The 18,636-nt window shown below is 54.4% G+C and overlaps 1 protein-coding gene across 3 annotated transcripts in view; it reads left to right on the forward strand.

The window, feature by feature from the left end:
- Positions 1 to 341: 341 nt before the first annotated feature.
- Positions 342 to 18,636, forward strand: part of CRHR2 (corticotropin releasing hormone receptor 2) — a 46,749-nt gene continuing 28,454 nt past the window's right edge. For 2 of the 3 annotated variants that reach the window (XM_032483771.1, XM_032483770.1), the window contains exons 1-2: positions 15,778 to 16,020; positions 16,175 to 16,300. In XM_032483771.1, the coding sequence (XP_032339662.1) occupies positions 15,918 to 16,020; positions 16,175 to 16,300 (229 nt within the window). In that variant the 5' untranslated portion in view covers positions 15,778 to 15,917. Of the gene's footprint in view, positions 589 to 9,316; positions 9,394 to 15,777; positions 16,021 to 16,174; positions 16,301 to 18,636 lie in introns of those variants that run through there. The other variant, XM_032483772.1, reaches the window with a different exon arrangement.

Consider the following 18,636-nt stretch of genomic DNA (forward strand, 5'->3'; position numbering starts at 1 on the left):
GTGCCTGGTTAAAGCTCTCCGTACAGTCAGAAGATGCCAGCAGGGCTGGGAAACCCAGTCGGGATGAGATCCACCCACCCACTCTGTGCTCTGGCCACAGCCACAGCCGAGCCCCCCACTCCACCCCTCAATTCCTTTCTCCCCAGGGTGGGTAGTTAGCTACAGCTCTAGCAAAGGTGGCAAGCTGGTTAAAGGCATTAACCCCTTCTCCGAAGGCTGGAGACAGAGTCTGGCCTCTGGCTTCCGGGGCAAAGTTGCTTTCCAGCACCGCTATAAATAACCTGGAGGGGGCGGGCTGTGGGGCAGTGTCACAGCCCACAGGGGCGGGGGCGGAGGGGAATACCCCCAGTGCCCGGGGCCTTACCTTGGCTGCCTGGCGCGGTGGGGAGGGAGGGGTCGACTGAACTCCGGCCGGGGGAGGGGCAGGAGGGGCGGGACTGCTGCGCTGGGAGGTGAGCGCCTGTCTGCAGACGCTGCGGGCATGCGGGGTCCCGCCGGGCCTTCGCGCCTCCTCCACGCCCCACACCCCCTCCTCTGCCTGCTCTGCTTCCTCCCTCCGCTGCTCAAAGTAAGTGCGGGGTGTGGAGGGTCTTTTCTCAGGGTGGCGGCACCAGGAGCTGGAGCTCCCTGCTCTCCTGACTGTGAGGCTATAGTGGGGTCTCACTGTTCAGTTACTGGGCCCGGTTTCACTCAGCCTTGTTACGAGTTGTTTGGAGGAGGTCTTAGGCTTGGTGGCCAGCATGGGCATGGGGATTCCAGCATCATGTGATGGGATGGAGACGTCTTGCCTGGATGAGGGGGTAGGTGAAGGGGAGATGAAACTCTAATACCAGCTAGGATGGGACATGGAAGCCCTAGTGGATGAGCAGAGCGTTCTGGGTGACGCCCTAGTGTCTAGGACATGCCCTTCCTCAAGTCCAGAAATTCCCTATCCGCTGTCCACTTTGTCCCCTCCTCCATGGATCCCCCTCCATCTCCCCTGCTGGAGCCTCAAATCCCTTCCTCACCCCACCCCAGTTCTGTCCCTTCCCCACAGAGGACTATCAGAGAGCTGTCCCCCATCTCCTGCAGCCCTGTCCCCAGCCTCCTCTCAGTGCCTGAAAACAGGCAGCGCTCAGTCGCAGATGAGCAATGGGGTGGAGGGGGCACTAGGAGGACCAGCCTTGCCAAGGGTTTCTCAAAGCTGTGGGTGCCCCACCAATCCCTACCTTGTGCCCACTGGCCAGAGTCAGGGTCTGCAGGTGGGAGCCGGGGCCGATGGGTTGGAGAGGAGCTGTACAGAAAGAGCTGAAGAAGTTGGGGGTGAGCCTAGGAGGGAGTGAGTTCCAGAAACTGATGTGGGAGGAATCTACCTCTAACCCTCCCCCCGTTTTATAGATGAGAAACTGAGGATCAGAGAAGGAGAGTGACTTGTCCTAGGCTACACTTTTCATAAAAAGCCACAACATTAAAAGGGTTCAGAAGCCATGCAGTGCAAGGGACAGAGCCAGGCTGGAAGTCAGGAGGCCTGGTCCTGTCCCCATACGTACACAGAGGACTCCTTTGTTCAGCATTCATTCAGCAGATAGGTAGTGAGCATCAACTGTCTGTGGCAAAGTGGCTTTGCTGACAAACCCAATTCAAATCCCTGCTTTGCTGCTCAGTGTATGACCTTGGATAAGCTACTCAAATTTCCCCAGCCTCAGTTTCCTCACTTGTTCCTGGAGTGGATACCTTCCAAGAGAGCTGGTGTTAGGGCCAGGGTTGCCCCTTGGCCCTCCCCTCTGGGGGCCATGATGCCAACTGCCCAAGCTGGTTGGATGGAGAGCACTTCTGGTTGCTGTCCCAGAGCCCAACCAAGTGAAGGGGTCTTTGGGAGGGAACCCCAGGTCCTGGAGGCATCAGAACAAGGGATCTCGGAGGTAACAGATTGCACTCCCCTTAGAGTCAGCCCAGGCGCTGCCCCTAGTGCCCTGAACAGGCTGAGACTAAAGACTACAGTTAACTCAAGCAAAGTTACTCAGCATGTAACCAGCTAGAGAGGACTGTGGTTGCTCTGGCCCCAAAGCACAGGCTTCCTTGCTCTCAGCCTTCATGGTAACAGGATTTATTTCTGGGTCCTTGTCTAACTATTCCAAGATTTCTGCTCTCTGTGCAAAGAAGAGTAAGTGACCTGGAGCGGGTGGTGGGGAAGGAAGGAGCCCTGGGAGGGGCCTGGCCTCCAACCCTCTCATTGATTATGTAATTCTTGATTCAACCAGTGTTTAAGGAGGATCACACATGGTGAAAAAGCAAGGGTGAAAACACCAGCCCACGGCCCCTGCCCTGTGGAGTTAGTAGCCTAGGGGAGACACTGGCAGAAAGAAAACAATGGCAAAGAATTAAGTGTGTGTTTACAAACTGGCTATGGGAACTAAGAAAAAGTGTGTGCAGGTAGGAGTGCCTCTGCCAGGATTGGAAGGAAGCATGGTGGGAGGTGGGCAGGACGGCAGGGGTGGAGATGGGGTGGTCCTAGAGGGGCGCCAAGGGAAGAACAAGCAGTGGAGGAGATCCAGAGCCCCAGCCCTGAGAGAAGATGGACCTGCTGTGTCTCCAGGGCCACGGTAGGTCCTGGTGGGCTCTGATTTCTATCCCAAGGGCACAGGGAGCTTAGGGCTGGCTAAGCTAGGGAGGGGCCTGATCTGATTTGCAATTATGGAAGTTCCAGCTGGTGGCTCGGTGGGGAGGACACCTTGGCCCAGCCCACACTGTGAGAGCCTGGAGGAGCCAAGCCTTGACCCTGGTGCTACCAGTAGCCCTCTGAGGCCTTTGACAAGCTGCTTTGGGAAGTAGCACTGTAATCATGTGGCCTATCTTATGTACCAGCTGCTGCTCTGAGCCCCTGACTAAAACACTGGGAACATGGGACACTTATTTACAGATGGAAATGGAGATCGAGTGAGGCTAAGGTATATGGCTGCTGGATTCCAAAACCCTTGATTCTAACCTTTTGAGCTACTCGCCTCCCTCTCTGTGAAGACCCCAAAAGTCTTGACTGTGTCCAGCCCCTCTGACCTTTGGGCAATGAGATACTCCCACCAGGGTCTCAGAGCAGCACTTCTGTGGTCTCTTGCCTTAGATTCTAGCTTCTGGTGGGGCCATCTGTCCAAAGAGAGAAGTCCCAGACTCCAGAAGCCTGGACCCTCCCTAACCTGCAAAGCCCGCCCCAAGACCGGGGCCCTGAACCACGCCCCCACCACACACACACACCCAGGGTCTGCAGGGCCAGGGCGGGGGACTCAAAGGCCCTTTACTAGAAACGAATTCATCTAATAACTCTTCCCCAAAATTCAGCTACTCTCTGATTGTTTTCTAACCTAATCAGCTAATTTGGTCTCTCTGTTTTTGCCGTTTTGTTGATGTTTTAGTATGTTTTTAAAAAACCAATTTGTCTGAGGGGACTGCCTATTTCATTTTGTGCTTCTAGTAAGTCTCAAATTTGCAGCACTTTATGAATTACGGGACTATTCTGTATCCTGTTAGCTGTCATTTTCTACTTTATCTACTTTTTAGCGTTTTTAGGACTCCTCAGTCATTGTCTAAAGTCATTTTATTCAAAACTCTAATTTTTTTAAGATGTCATTTCAAATTTGCCAGAGGGAGGGATGTATTATTCTAGAAGCTTATTTTGTTTATTCTATTTAGCATCTATACAGGGCTTACCACATGCTTGATACTGTTCTAAGCCCTGACACACATTACCTGTTTTAAGCTTTCCAACCACCCTAGGGAATAAGACCATCATTATACCCATTTGACAGGAGGAAACTGAAGCAAGGTCATGTGCCCAAGGTCACTCATCTGGTAGCAGCAGGGCCAGGATTCAAACCAGACAGCCTGACTTGAGATTCCCTTCCCTTTACGAAAATGTAAGACACTCAGATGCCAAAACAAATCAAAAAGAGGTGACTTTTAGGCAAATTGGACACTAAATGAGTGGATAATTAAGGAAATAATTTTAGGCCTAGTGACCTGTTATAGGACCTCCTGCTGGCCAGCTCCTGCCTTCCCTCCAACCCTCCCTTTCTCTTTCCTTCCCTTCCCTTTCCCCCTCCCTCCCTCAGGCACCTGTGGGCAGAGCCCAGGGCTTGGCACAGGTCAGGGAAGAGGGACAGAGGTGGGAGGGAGCCACAGGCTTTCAGAGATGAGAGAGAGACAGCCTATGACAAGGAGAAGCCTGGAAGTTTCTCTCGGCGAGTTGGTGGCTGAATTCTGACTGGTTGGGAGAGTGGGACGTCTTAGGAAGAAAGACCTGCTGGGACACTCAGGGATGGGACAGCCGCTGGAAGCGGCTACAGGCTCCTGGGGTCCTCACTTGGGATCCCAGCTGCTGATAAGTTAGAATCAAGCATCTAAAGTCTCCCCTTCCAGGAAGCCTGCCTGGATACTCCAGAAAATAATGACCTACTTCCTTCATCTGACTTCCAGTCCCTCACCCTCTGCCTCCACCAGCCTCAGCTGCAGTACTGTCTCCACTGGAGACCAAACTCTGCCTCCGCCCCCTCTCCTCCCTCTCTTCTGCTCCTTCTTCCTCCTCTACTCCTCCTCCCCTCTCTCCCTCTTCCCCTTTCCCTCCTTCCCTCCTCTCATTTCCCCTCTCCAGGCTCCCCTCTCCTCCTCCTTCCCCAGGTCAGGATCTGAGTTTCTCCTTCCTCCATCCCTAGCTCAGGCTCAATGAAACCAGTGAATGAAAGGCAACACTGGGGAGGATCCTCTCCCTCCCAGAAAAGTCCTCTCTGACCTTGGGCACAGAGGGAGGCGGCAGGGAGGGAGCTCACCCCGTTCCCCTCTAGTTACTGACAGCCTGGCTACAGGACCTGTGGTCCCAAATCTCCCAGGCTTAGATCGGCAGCTAAATTTAGAGAAATCTTTGTTGCCAAGCCAGGAGGGAGTAGTCGGCTGGGCCAGACCCCTTGGCTCCAGGGAGGTGGCACCCTTGAGGCCCGCCTGGCCCCTGGGCACAGGTTCTGCCTGGATAGGGCCCAAGGTGGAGGAAGAGCAGCTGGCCACTTGGCTCTGACCTGTTGCCTCCTCCTCCTGCCAGGGCCTCTCCCTTGCCCTCTTCTAAGGTGAGGGCTTTCAATTCCAGGCACACAGAGGCTGGAACCAAGATCCAGGCTGTCCTCAAAGGACGTCCTCAAAATTCAGAAAGATGGAAATTTGACAAGCAGGAAAAGCCCAGAAACTGAGATCCCTGAATTGGGATCTCAGTGCAGCTCTCCCTGGTTGAGGGGGCCATGGTCTCAACCACCCATCCATCCATCCATCCAGTCAACCAACAAACAATTATTGAGCACCTGCTATGTGCCAGGCTCAAGACTGGGAACTGGGGACCCAGATGTGAACCAGATAGACGTGGGCCCTGAGTTCCAGCAGCCTCTAGCCGGGGATGGGGGGCAAAGCTGAAGGGTGGGGGCAGTTCTCTGCCCCTGGACAGCAAAGAGCTGATCAGTACCAAAGCCCAGGGTGTCCCCCACAGAAGAGAGATAATGGGGTCTTCACGGGGCTCAGAGTAAGTTATAGAAGCCAGACTTCTCATCTCCCTTGAGCAAGGCCCTGCCTGGCTGGCTGGATCTGCCTTCCTCCTTCTCATGACCCAGCTCTCTGCCTACAGGTCCCTGCCCCACTGGTGAGAGCTGCTTCTTACTTCCCCTCTTTAAGGCTGGGGTCCTCTCAGCATCCTTGGAGCACAGGCCTTCACCTCCTTGCCTAGGACCAGCTCTTCTCTGTGTATCTGACCAATCAGTAACCTACTAGACTGTGCAATTCTGCCTCAGCCCCTTCCCTGCTGTGTGGCCTTGGAAGGTGACTTCACCTCTCTGGGCCTCAGTTGCCTGACCTGTAAAATGGAATCATTCGCAGCTACTTCAGATGCTGTTGTGAGGATTAAATGAGCTGTTGTCAAGCAATTCAAGCTGCATTCAGCATGCAGTAAATGCTGACTTCGCACCATAGAAGCCTCTCTTTCCCACCTGTCTCCCTCTGCCTTCTTAATAGCATCCTCAAACTGGAGGCTTGCTGCTTCCTGAGCAGACACTGTGCTTTCCTGCCTCCCAGGCTCTGCTTGACCAGCTCCTGCCCCTGGGATCTCTTTCTGCTCTTCTTACCCTTCATCCCAGCTTGGACCAAGTCCTTTCCTCCTCTTGGACTTGGCTCCCAAGCCCAGTTTCTTCACCTAATGTCCACTGAGCACTGCTGAGCAGTAGGCCTGGTGAGGGAGGTTCAGACTGTGTCTTCAGAGGCCACTGTCCACGGGAAGGGTGCTAAGGGCTGAAGGGGAGTCACACTGGCTAGAGAGTTTGGAAGGCAGAACATGGGGTTTCTTGGAGGCTTTTCTAGAGGAGAAGAGCTTGAGCTGGGCCATGGGACTCCACACAATGGGGTTTGAACCCCCCATCGCTGAGCTCCCTAACTGGACCCCTGCTAAAGTCCTTGACAAGGTCACCGTGTAACGTGCCTTCTACGTGCTGGCTTTGACCTTCAGTAATTTGTTTAATGCACACCAAAACCCCAGGGATTTTTATTATCCCCATTTTCAAGATGAGAAGGCCAAGGCTCAAAGAAGTTAAGTAATTTGGCCAAGGCCACAGAGCTGAGAAGCAGCACCCCCAGAGCCCTGAGCATGGGCATGGTTGCAGTCTGCCGGCTCTGAGAGCTCATCGCCCAGGCCCTGGGTGTAATTGCTCATGACCGTGTCTCTGCTCTCCCTGGCCCACCCATGTGCTTTCTGAGGGCACCAGCCTCTTCCTCCTCCCAGTCCACTCACCATCACCACCACCACCACCGCTGCCACCAACAGCAGCTCTGTCCAAAATAGGCGCCTCCATGTATGTTGTGGGTTTGAACTGAGTCAAATCTAGCCAACCAGCTCCTTGAAGAGAACAAACATCTGGCTGTGCCAGCGTATTGGACCAGCAGAGAAGTTACGGGAGGTGGAGCCCAGATCTGGGACTTATTCCAAAGCCACTTCTATTATGCTCCCCCATTTTGCCCAGGCCGAGACAGCATACATCCATACTGAGCATGCCGGCCGTGCCCCTGTGCTTTGCCCAGCAAGAAGACACAGACCACAGTGGTGCCTGAGTCCTGGCAGAGGATGCCCTGCCGCTTCCCTCCATGGGCTCAGAGCCAGGTGTTCAGAAGCCCGCAAAGTTAAACGTGAGACACCTGGGTGATGGGGTCAGTATGGCCACTGGGGGCTTTGAGAGAAGGAACTTGCATCTAAGATGCAAAATCTGGTCAGCCAGAGAGTCCAGCATCAACACCGAGTGCCTCTGGGTTGAGCATTGTCCCTGCTGTGACCTCCAGAAGCTGACAGCTCCCTGGGAACTCCATCCCCCCAGGGAGAGCATTATTAGCTGCTTCTCAAACAAAGAGAAAGGGGTTGGGAAGGGGTAAAAGGTCATGCCTAGGGCCTGCACTCTCCCCAGACCCAGCTGAGGGTAGGGCGTCCCCTCCCCTCCCCAGTCCATCTCACCCCTGGCCCGTGGCTCTCTGGGCATCAAGGCCCTCCTGATGCCCAAGAAGCTGATGCTAAGGAGCTCCTGGCAGCCCCGGGACATGTAAACAGCAAGACCATGGCCCCCAGTGTCTGTCCTGAGGGCCAAGAGGCCAGAGCTCCCAGCTGATGACTCAGGAAGCCCCTTACAACACCCAGGCACACACGTGCGCGCGCACACACTATACACATACTACTCACACACAACCACACACCCTACACAGACATATACACACCCCATACATATATCCCTTACACACACCCAAGTCACACACACACCACCTCTGCCCTCCAGGGCTGCCTCCTGCCCCAGCTCCGTAGAGTTGGCAGAACCCTGGTGCAGTGAATGCCGGTAAGTGGTGGCCGTGCCACTCTCAGCCCTCGCATCTGATCAGGTGGGGTCATTAATTAGGAGCCCCAGGCCAGCAAGGTGAGGCTGAGCGTGCTGCCTCCAGCCCCAGCACAGGAAATGGACTGAGCTCAATGTGGGGAACGTGATGTTTGAGGGCTGTGGGGCTCTGGTCCCAGGGACATCCTGGGACAAACATTGACCCAGCTGCCAGGGAGAAAACATCTGACAGATAGGAGAAAGGGGAGGGGCTGTCCACTGTGGGGCAGTGCCTTTTTGAATCCCACAAACAGGAATGTCAGGTTTGGGAGGGGTGCAAAAGTCATTTCGCATACACACACACACAAGTGCACACACTCATGTACACACACTGGCCACTGGGTGGGAAAAGTGGTGATCTTGGGATAAAGGTTAGAATTTTAGAGGGTGTTGCTTTTGTTCAGTTTAACGCCATGCATTTCCCAGCCTCTCTGCCTTTGCACATGCGTGCTCTCCATCTAGGATGCCCTTCCTGGCACAACCCTTATCAGCTGGGCAAAATCCTGTTCAACCATCAAAGCCCACATCAGTATGACCTCCTCTGAGGCTACCTGATTCCTTCTCAGCAAATTGTAGACACTGTAACAAACTGGTTACTCATCCATCTTTCCCACCAAAAGATGATCCCCTCAAGGTCAGAGATAACCACATCTACTTTATCCCTCCATATCCAGCACCCACCCTTATGATTTTTTCAGGAGATAGGTTCCTGAGTGGTTTCTGTCTTTTGGATGGGCTTGCCATTGTTGCAACAACAATGTTTATTTTCTGGCAAGTGGCTACAGTGGTCCCTTCCTTTTCTCCTATTCATCCTCTGGTTGCCCCCAAAGTGCCACCTCTTCCAGGAAGCCTCCCCTATCTTCCCAAGTCCAAGTTAGGGGTCTATTTCATATGTTAACCTAACACTCTTTGTAACTGCCTGTTTACTTGTGTGACAGGTAAAAAAGTCAAACTGTCCACTCTCCTCCCTTCTCTTTGAGCCTTCTGATTTTAGGGGATCCCTACCTGGCCTGGGACTTCCCTGAGGACACCTACCGTGTCCCCCAGCCAGGCCCTGACACACAGCAGGCATTGTACAAATGTTTGCTGGGTAAGTGAACAGCTGGTGGACACCCCCACACACTTCTTTGCTAACAGGACACAGGACACATTCCATCCTGATGAGTAGACCTTTGAGGGCCAAGGGATGCACAAAGCATATTCGTCCTTCGGGGGCTGAGCCGCACTGGTCTTCTCGGGGTTCCAGGCCTGGCCACGCTGCTGTTCTGCTGTGTGTCCTTGGGCATGTCCCTCCTGTTTTCTTCTCTGTACAACAGAGGAGTAGGGATGGGGATGGGGGACATGTGCTGTCAGTGTCCAGCCAGGGCCTGACCCTCATCCCTCCTGTCCTCTAGGCAGCTGGACCGAGCCAGGCATCCAGAGGACCAGCCCCTGTGGGCACTGCTGGAGCCATATTGCCACTCAGTCACGACCTTCGCCAACTTCTCAGGTATGCCAGCCCCCTGTCACCACCTGTGGCAGGACCCCGGAGATGAGGGTGGGCCCCAGGGACCAGGGGAGAAGTGGGCTCTCTCCCTGGCCAGCCCGAGCTCCGTGGGTGCTGGATGGTGACTGGCTTCCAGGCCTGGTCCTTGTGTCTGTCCTTGGGTGGGCCCCTTCCCCATTCAGGGCTCAGGTTCTTCACTGATGATGAAGGGCTTGGCTGGGCGTCCTCCTCCAGCTCTCGGCTCCCTGCATCTGCACCCAAGGAAGCTGGCTGGGCTGGCATTCAGGTGCCCGAGCAGGGGGCGCCCCTCTGCTTTCAAACTCCAGCAAGACTGGCAGAAGGTGTGAAACACATTCTCCCGTTGCCGTGGCTACAGGTGTCACCTCCTGGTAAGAACCTGTGAAGTAGCAGCTAGGCCCCTGAGTTCTGACCCCTGAGAGTTTTCCGGCGGCTGATTCAGCGTCAGGGTCAGCCATGGCAGAGCTCAGAAGAGCGCTGGGCCTTAATGGGCTCTGGAGAGATGTCTGCAGGGCCCCTCCCAGTGTCCTGGCCTTCTCAGGGCTGCATCCACAGAAGCAGCAAGGAAGGATGAGGGCGGGAGGTGCCCCTGGGCTCTGGAGCTACTGCCAGGGCTCAAGGAGACAAGGGTGCTGACCAGAACTGGGACCCAGCACCAAATGCAGCCCAAGTCATGTGTCAAGGAGGAGACCATGTCATCTGCCCTGCTCATGGTGGGGTGGTCAAGAGCTCAGGTGTCAGGGTCAGACAGACCCGAGTCCGATCCTAGCTCCTCCACTTCGCAGCCCTGTGACCCTGGACGAGGCACCGACCCGTCTGTATTGATCTGCTTGGGCTGCCGTAAACCACCACAGCCTGCGAGGCGTACACAACAGAAATTTATTTTCTGAAGATTTTGGACTATGGAAGTCCAAGATCAAGGTGTCAGCAAAGTTGGTTCCTTCTGAGGCGTCTCTCCTTGGCTTGTAGACAGACGTCTTGTCCCTGTGTCTTCACATGGTCTTCCCTGTGTGTGTGTCTCTGTCCTAATCCCCTCTCTTTATAAGGACCTCAGTCACTTTGGGTTGGAACCCTCCCTAATGACCTGATTTTAACTTAATTACCTTATCTCCAGTTAAGGTCACATTCTGAGGTATGGGGAGTTGGGTCTTCAACGTATGGATTTGGGGAACACAGTTCAGCCTATAGCACCATCTGAGTGCCAGTTTCCTCATCTGTTAGAAGCAGCTCGAAGTCGACCTCAGAGGCTTACTGTGAACAAGAGACCATAGCTACACTGAGTCAAGTAGCCATCAGGCAGAAAGTGGAGGCCCCCCATTTCAGGAGGGCCCCAACCTTCCCCTCACCAAAGCTCTTTGCTCTCAGAGGCAACACTGTTAGCAGCAAACCCACTGCCTTTTCCTTGCCCTCTCTCCTCGCCCAGTGTGTGGCACAGACCCTCGCCTTCCCGTGACCCCTGCCAGGTGATACCCACCCTCCTCACCTCTGAGTCCAGTGGAGAGAGTCCCAACTTCTCCAAACACAGAGCCTCCCCTGCTTGACTTGTAATATCACTCCCCTATTTACAAACAGGATTCGTATTATATAAGGATATACATAGGAAAAAATGTTTTAAAAATCAAAGATGACAAGTGCTCGTTATCCCACAACCCAGGAACTTTTGTAATGCTTATATCCCCTGGAAGGTTATCAATTCACAGAGCCTCGTGTCTTTTTCCCTTTTTTCCCCACAAAACTGGGATGATCCTGTGTCCACAGTTTTGTAACCTACTTTTTCCTCCTGTAACTCAGAGTGAACGTTTCCCTGTGTCATTGATTATTCATCCAGCAGGTCACCGACTATGCTGCCTGGCAGCCACTGGGGGGACGCCTCAGCCTGCATTAATCATGCCCCTGGGCTGGGATGCGCAGGTTGTTAGGATGGCCTTGGACTTCAGGAATCATTTCTCAGGTTCCCACATGGTAGGGATCTCCTTTTAGGTGTCCACTGATTGAGAAGATGCATATTGACTAACATGGAGTTCAGAAACAAACAAAACCAAACAACCCATCGTTTAGACATACATTCAGTGATAAAACTGAAAAAACTAGGAGTAAAGGAATGATAAAAGCAACATTCAAAAGAATGTTCCTTCTGAGGAAGGAGTATATAGATAAATTTGTAAGTGATTGGTAATGATCCATTTGGGGTTGGGCAACTGTCATTCTATGTGCTACTACATACAAATTTCCATAAAAGAAAAAGCTAAAATAAAATAAAATTGGGCCATGTATGGGCTAATGATGACAAGGGGTCATGAATCAAAGACCATGATCAATTAAATTGTACGCCCCTGAGGTCCAAATATGGGAAAAACACACATAATCACAAGAGACTTCAGGCAGGCTTTAAATGGATTATTTGTCTTATTCATCACAGAGGAATCTAATAGAGCATATTCTGTAAGTTGTAAGGCATATTTTTTTTTCAGTCCATAGGCAATATAAGGATCCAAATGGAATCAAAGATCCCTTGAAATAATTCCCCAATCCAACACACACACACACACACACACACACACCTGGGGTGGTCAAATGGGAACAGAGCCTTGGTCTAGGAGACAGGACTGCTGCCAAAACGTTTGTTCTTTCAGGAGTGACTTGCTGAGCACAGCTCTGGAGCATTCTGATGGCTGCTGGGGACTGGTTAGTGAAAACCCTGCTCTGAAACCCTGAGCTGAAAAATCAGCTCTGCCCTCTGGGAGTCACAGGCTGGTAGAGGTGACAGTAGGAAAACCAACAACCTTGATGTGATATAGACCAGCCCCCGGCAGGTGGAGGCTCCTAGAAGGGTCACCCACTGCAGACAAGACAAAGGAGGTGAGGGCTAAGCTGAGCAATAGAAGGATGAATGGGAGTTGGCTAGGTTAACTGGAGTACAGAGTGGAAAGGGCATTCCCAGAAGAGGGAACAGCACACACGAAGGTGCCGAGGTGTAGAACGTTCCCAGCAAGTTGTTCTAAAGGGCTTCTCAAGTTGAGCAGGAGGGAGAGGATGGGGAATAAGATGATCATGAAGAATGTTGTTTGCAGTGCTACAGAGCTGGGTTCCATCCCAAGGGCAGTGGGGAGCCAGTCTTGTGAGAAGAAGTCACGTGATCTTAATTATAGCGAAATCACATCATCTGCCCGGTGGAGGAGACAGGGAGCCCAGTCTGGCTGCTGGGGAGATGAGTATGGCCTGCGTGGGGTTAGAGAGGGACATTCCTTTTCTTCCTTTGGACCTCCCTTTGGCCATCTGTAAATAAGATTGTGGGATTAGAAGTTTGCCAAGGGCCCTTCCTAGTCTACAGCCTGGTCCCATGACTCCACTGAAGACACCAGGTCCTCTCCCCTGTGCCAAGGTGGAGTGAGGTGGGGTGGAGAAGGAGTGTCTGGCCTGGGGCACTGCCCCCAGTGCCCCAGGGCAAAAATGGGGCACCATCTGGCCTCTCCCAAGCCTCCGTGTCCTCAGCAGCCCCATTGGTACTGCCAGTGAACCCCGCAAACTTGTCCCAGCTCTGCATACTCCCTGTCTCTTCAGTCTGACTGAGTACAGCCCCTCAGAGATGCAGAGACAGACTTTCCTCTTAAATCCAGTTTTCCAGCTGATGTTTGATGCCTGGGTGGGATGAATGAGAGAATGTGCGTGTGCTGTGAAGACATGTGACGGTGGGAGACACTGTGTGTTTCCATTGTGCCCTGCATGCCTATCTGGTGTTCTGCTGGGCACAGGACCATGATGTGTGTCTGAGCTTGCGTGGAATTGTCCACCGTCACTGCAACTAACATCAGAGGTGGGCCAGAGGCACCTGCCTTACCTCATGCTGCTCATGACACACAGGTATCTTCCCCAGTACCTGTCACACTTCTTGAACTTATTTGCAACCTGTTCCACCTGCCTGGGGGCACACAGACTGTCTCAAATGCCTTTGCCCTAATGCCTGGCCTGGGAGCCCACCTCATCCCAGGGGCCTCCCATCCACCTCTGCTTCCTTAGTTAGCAGAAAGACCCAGACTTTGCTTATTTCTAATTGGATTTAATCTAATTGAGGAAAGTTTTAATTCTTTATAGTTTCTTCCTCATTTACCTATTTGCCAACACGAAAGTGAGCTGTAAAATCAGTTTGTTCCAAAACTGCTCCTTTTTTCATTTTCCTCTCTGTCACATTGAGAATAACAGCCATGTCTACAATAAAATCCATGAAGAAATGGCCCTGCATCCTGGAAACCAGGGAACCTTGGGTCTGTGGGTCTGCACTCAGGCCCCAACTGTCTAGTCAAAATGCAGAATGCCCTTTGCCTCTGCCACTAAAATGGTCACTTCCCAGAGGAACCTTTATCACATGTGCTCTCCCAGTTAAGAGCAGTCCAGGTCACCCAGGCCAACCTTCCATTCTGCATGGGAGATGATAAGTCCTTGGCCTCTGGCCACTGGGCACGCACCACCCACTGAGACAGTTGCTCTTCCTGTGCAGTGGCTCTGGTGATGAACAGGTTAACTTAGCTTGATTTCTCTCTGTCCTCCTGAGCTGGGATTGGTGTGTAGGGCCCTCTTCTGTGCATGCATGAGACTATTTCCCAGTGAAGGCATGGACTGAACTGCCAGCCATACTTTAACCTACATGGGACCCTGTGAGGCAGGGCTCAGTCTGGGACTAGGGCCGAGTCCCAGCCTGGGACTGGTAACAAGACTCTGCCTTGGGTTGGGGTTGGGACTCAACTGATCCTTGTCCACTCCTGGCCCTGGTTACTATGGACAGCAAGGGACCTCTGCCTATGCAGCTGCCCAGAGCTGAGCCAAGGGCTCTGTCCATTCAAAAAGCAGAGGACAGATCTGGCTGGCTGGTCTGCACCTTGTACCTGCCAATCAGCTGGCCCTGGAGAGACTCCTGTGCCCAGCCCTGGTCTCCATGCTCTCTGGCTCTGCCTGGGCAATGACAGCAGCATTAATATTGAGGCTAGTGAGATTGGAGCACACAAGGACAGCCCAGCCCGCCTCTTCCCCTCTCCCTGCTCAGGGCAGTGCTGGCTCAGGGTGGCCTTAGCCTGCTCTGGCAGCTTTTTGCCAGGGGAGGCTGGCAAGAAGGGACAGGACTAGCTCCCCTGGGGCCTCCAGCCGAGCTAGGTCTCCCTGCCCTCTAAAGATAGAAACACACACTTACATACACATTCACATACGCATACATCTTCCTCAGCCTTTGCATCTCATAACTCAGAACCAGACAGTCTCAGGCCTGGGAAGGGCCTCTGAGAATATTTCACTGAAGGAGAAACTGCCCCAAAAGAGAGGGTAAGAATTGGAGTAACATGTAGAGAGAGTAGAGACAGAGGCCGGACCAGAACCCAGCCTGAGTTGGGGTGAACCACATCCCAGGCCCAGACTGGGCGAATTAGAGCAGGCAGTCCTGGGGGCCTGGGCAAATTCTAAATGAAAGTTTTTAGCTCCTTCACACCTGCTGTGGGGTTGGCTCTCCCCAACAGACAGACAGACACACACACACACACACAATGGTGGCCCTGCCCAAGCCAAAAGGAAGAGGAGTGCTTGCTTCTCACTTTATTCCCCCTGGAGCTCAAGGCAGTAAGACCTGGGTGTTTGAAGTCCTCCAGTTTCTCCCCTAGACTTTTCCATCTCATTAAATGCCAACAGTATCCCCCTAGTCACCCAAGTGGAGTCCTGGTATTATCCCTACCTCCTGGCTCCTGCTGGAAGCCACCCGCCCACTGCTCTCTGCAGCCCCTCCTCACCAGAGCTGGTTCTCTTCCGTAACCCCTCTCCATCCCAGCCCCCACCGCCTGGTTCAGGTCTGCACGCATTCAGACCACTTGATCACACTAGACTCTTCGGGGGCTCCCTTGCTTCCCTCGAAGGCCCTCCAATCTACTTCCTTCCCAGAGGCCACAGGGACTTTTCTAGAGCGCGTATCTGCACGTGGACTATATGAACCCCCCCCCGCCCCGCCCGTCTCCAATGTCCTCGCTCAGGAAGAAGACACTCAGGCTTCGATCCGCCCTATTCTGACTCTCAGGGTGCTTGCAGTGGGTTCCTTCAGCGGGCAGGCGCGCTTTGCTGCCGCCCTGCAGCCCCAGGGCCTGCGATCCGATCCTCGGACGGGGCATTCTGTCACCCCAGGCCCACACTCTGCATCCCTGCCGCTCTCCTCCGGACCTTCCCGGGCCTGAGAAGGCGGACTCCTGGCAGGGCGGGTGGGCCGGGGTCGGGAGCCTGGGCTCCGCCAAGAGGAGCCGCCCGGCCCCGCCCCCTGGTACCGCCATTGGCCGCGACAGAGCGGGTGGACCCGCAGCTCCGTGCGCTCTGCAGCTCCTTTCAGCTAAGGTCCCGACTTGGCAGCTCTGGGCGACCCGGCACAGAGGTTGCCCGGCAGGTCGGGGCTGGGCGGATAGGGCCGCCCTCTGTCGAACCCAGCCCCTGGCAGCCACGCCGAGCGCGCACTCACACTCGCTCTGGGCGCGCGGCTCCGGGGCGCGATGGACGCGGCACTGCTCCACAGCCTGCTGGAGGCCAACTGCAGCCTGGTGCTGGCCGAAGAGCTGCTCTTGGACGGCTGGGGGCTGCCCCTGGACCTCGAGGGTAGGCGGAAGGCGAGCGGACCGCAGCGGCGCGGGCTTCTTCCCTGGCGTTCTGGGTGCGCCCAGGGCCCCGCGCTCCCAGCGCCTTAAGCCCTGCGGCGCCCCACGCCCCTGGCAACCCCTCTGAGCCCCGCTCCGCTCTCTCCCGTCGCCAGGTCCCTACTCCTACTGCAACACGACCTTGGACCAGATTGGGACGTGCTGGCCCCGGAGCGCGGCCGGGGCCCTGGTGGAGAGGCCGTGCCCCGAGTACTTCAACGGCGTCAAGTACAATACGACCCGTGAGTGCCCCCCCCACCCGCGATCTGCCACCGCGGACTCTGCGTCCGCTTCCCAGGAGGGCGATTTAGGGAGTGGCGAGGGCTCAGGACCCAGCGTCGAAGACCGCTGATGGCCAGGGCACCTCATACCGCTGGCGTTAAAGACCTCTTATAATATTGGGGGGCGCACCCTCTGCCGCTACCCCAGCGTAGCTTCAAACCTCAGTAAGGCACTGATTTGCCCACGATTCCCGTGCTCCATGCACTAAGAGCCCGGAAAGAGGAGAAGGAAATGCTTCCTTTCTTTTGACGACAAACCTCTCCTGCTACCCACATTACATACTCTGGGTGGCCTTAAGTTTCCCCATTAGGGATTCTGTCTGTTTAAGCCAATTTTCGCCTTCCATATCCCAGGGCAGTCGGGGGTGGGGATGGGGGTCCCGCATACACCAAGTTCCCAACCCACAGGAAGAGTGCGGTGATCAGACTCTGCTATGGGAGAGGAGGAGAGCAGGAGGTAGGAAAGATGGAGTGAGTCTTCCGTTGGGCGGCGTGCAAAGCTTACACGTTTCTAGGCTAGAGTGTGGGGGTTTTGCCTCTTCCCTACCTTTATGTCCCCTGACTGGCCCTCTGGGCTGTGAGTCAGGGGCGGTGGGCAGCATGACTCAGCTAGCCAGGTAATGCGTAGTGTCTGAATCAGGACCAACCCACCCCCACCTCTGTGAGAGAACAGCCTGTGTCCTCCTTCCTCCTGGCAAATCACTGGCTTGACACTTTGAGGAAGATGGCAGCAGAGGCTGCTGGAGTCACACAACGTCCAGGTGGGGTTGTTTGGTATGGGCTCTGGGAGTAGGGGCACTGTGGAAGGTTGGATGGGAGCCAAGTGGGAGAGTCTTGTGAGGCTGTGGGACACCGCAGTCACTAGCCCACCCTGAGTGGCCACTCACATCTCCAGCCCCACCCCACCTGCAAAGGGCCTCCTGAGATCCTGGACAGTGGGTGGTGGGCACCTGTTTGTCTGGAGCTTCTCATCCTGGAAACATCGTAGCAACCTCTCTCTGAATGTCTGTGTCTGAACAGTGGCCCAGCTCCCCCATCACCTCATGAGTGTGTGGACACACACACACACACACCTGTCCAAGCTCAGGCCTTCACCCAGAGAGATGGTTAGAGGGCTGGACAGTAGCATCCACATCTGATGCTAAGCGGCATTCCCCTGTCTGCACCAGCGGAGGGCTCTGGTGGTCTGAGAGCAGCTGCGCTCCGAGGAGTCCAATGGCAGTGGTGCTCCTGATGGAAGGAGGCATAGAGGTAGTGGGGCTGCTCAGGAAGACTTCTGTGTCATCTGACCATGCTTTCTATTCATGATTAGGAGGAAGTGAGGTCACCAGCCCAGGAGATATGCGAGCAGAAGGAATGACTTCCATGCTCCTTCCCAGCCCTGAGATTATAAAACTGTACTTTTAGGATCTTTTGAGCTGTGTGGGGGCAGTGGAGCTCAGGGTCCCTGATTCAGTTTGAACCCGGAGACTAAGTGCTAAGTGAGGCGATGAGGCATCTCCTCCACAGCCCATGGACCTGAGGCATCTCTGCTCTGGTTCATACCCCAGGCTGGGCTGTCCCCTTTCTCCCCAGCCAGCCTGGAGCCCCCAAGGGCAGGGCCCCAGTCTCTTCTTCATGACCAAGCTGAGCACGGTATTCAGTTTATTAAACAGCTATTATGTGCTGGCCACTGCACTGGCATTGAGGTTCTCACTCACAGTTGCAACAGGTAAAAGGAATACAGAGTGAGAAGTGCCCTGATTAGGGGGTGGGTGGGTGCACTGGGGCTGTGGGATGGGGAGGAAGAGGGAAGGTGAGGCAGGGCAGACTTCCCAAAGGTGCCAGAGCACAGACCAAAACACATCACATCAATGAGAAGCTAAAGAAAGTTCAGGGCGCCACCGAGGTTGGCAAATGTGGTGCCAATTAGCCCCTGGTACTAATGAACAATTTTCTTCATTTGGACTAAAGTGCTGCCCGCACTCTGAGTGCTGGGGAATGGGAGAAGCATGGGGGCAGGAGCAGCATTGCCATTAAGCAGTGCAGCCAGCTGAGGTGGGAGGAGCAGAGGCAGCTGATGGCAATGAAAATGTGGTGATTGGTTTCTCTCCCCTCCTGCCTCCTGGGCATTGCTCCCTTCTGCTGTGTTTGCCTTTTCAGTGGGATCCTTCCTGTAGAAAGGACACAGGGAGGAAAAGAGCTCTTATGGGAAGCCTAGGGAAAGAAGAGGAAGGGTCCTGGCTCCTCTTTCTGCCCAGTTTTGTTATGCTACAGCCAGATCCCCACTGAAGCCTCATTCTTGAGAGGGCGAGCAG

This window comes from Camelus ferus, chromosome 7, assembly GCF_009834535.1.
Source record: "Camelus ferus isolate YT-003-E chromosome 7, BCGSAC_Cfer_1.0, whole genome shotgun sequence".
Taxonomy (NCBI): Eukaryota; Metazoa; Chordata; class Mammalia; order Artiodactyla; family Camelidae; genus Camelus; species Camelus ferus.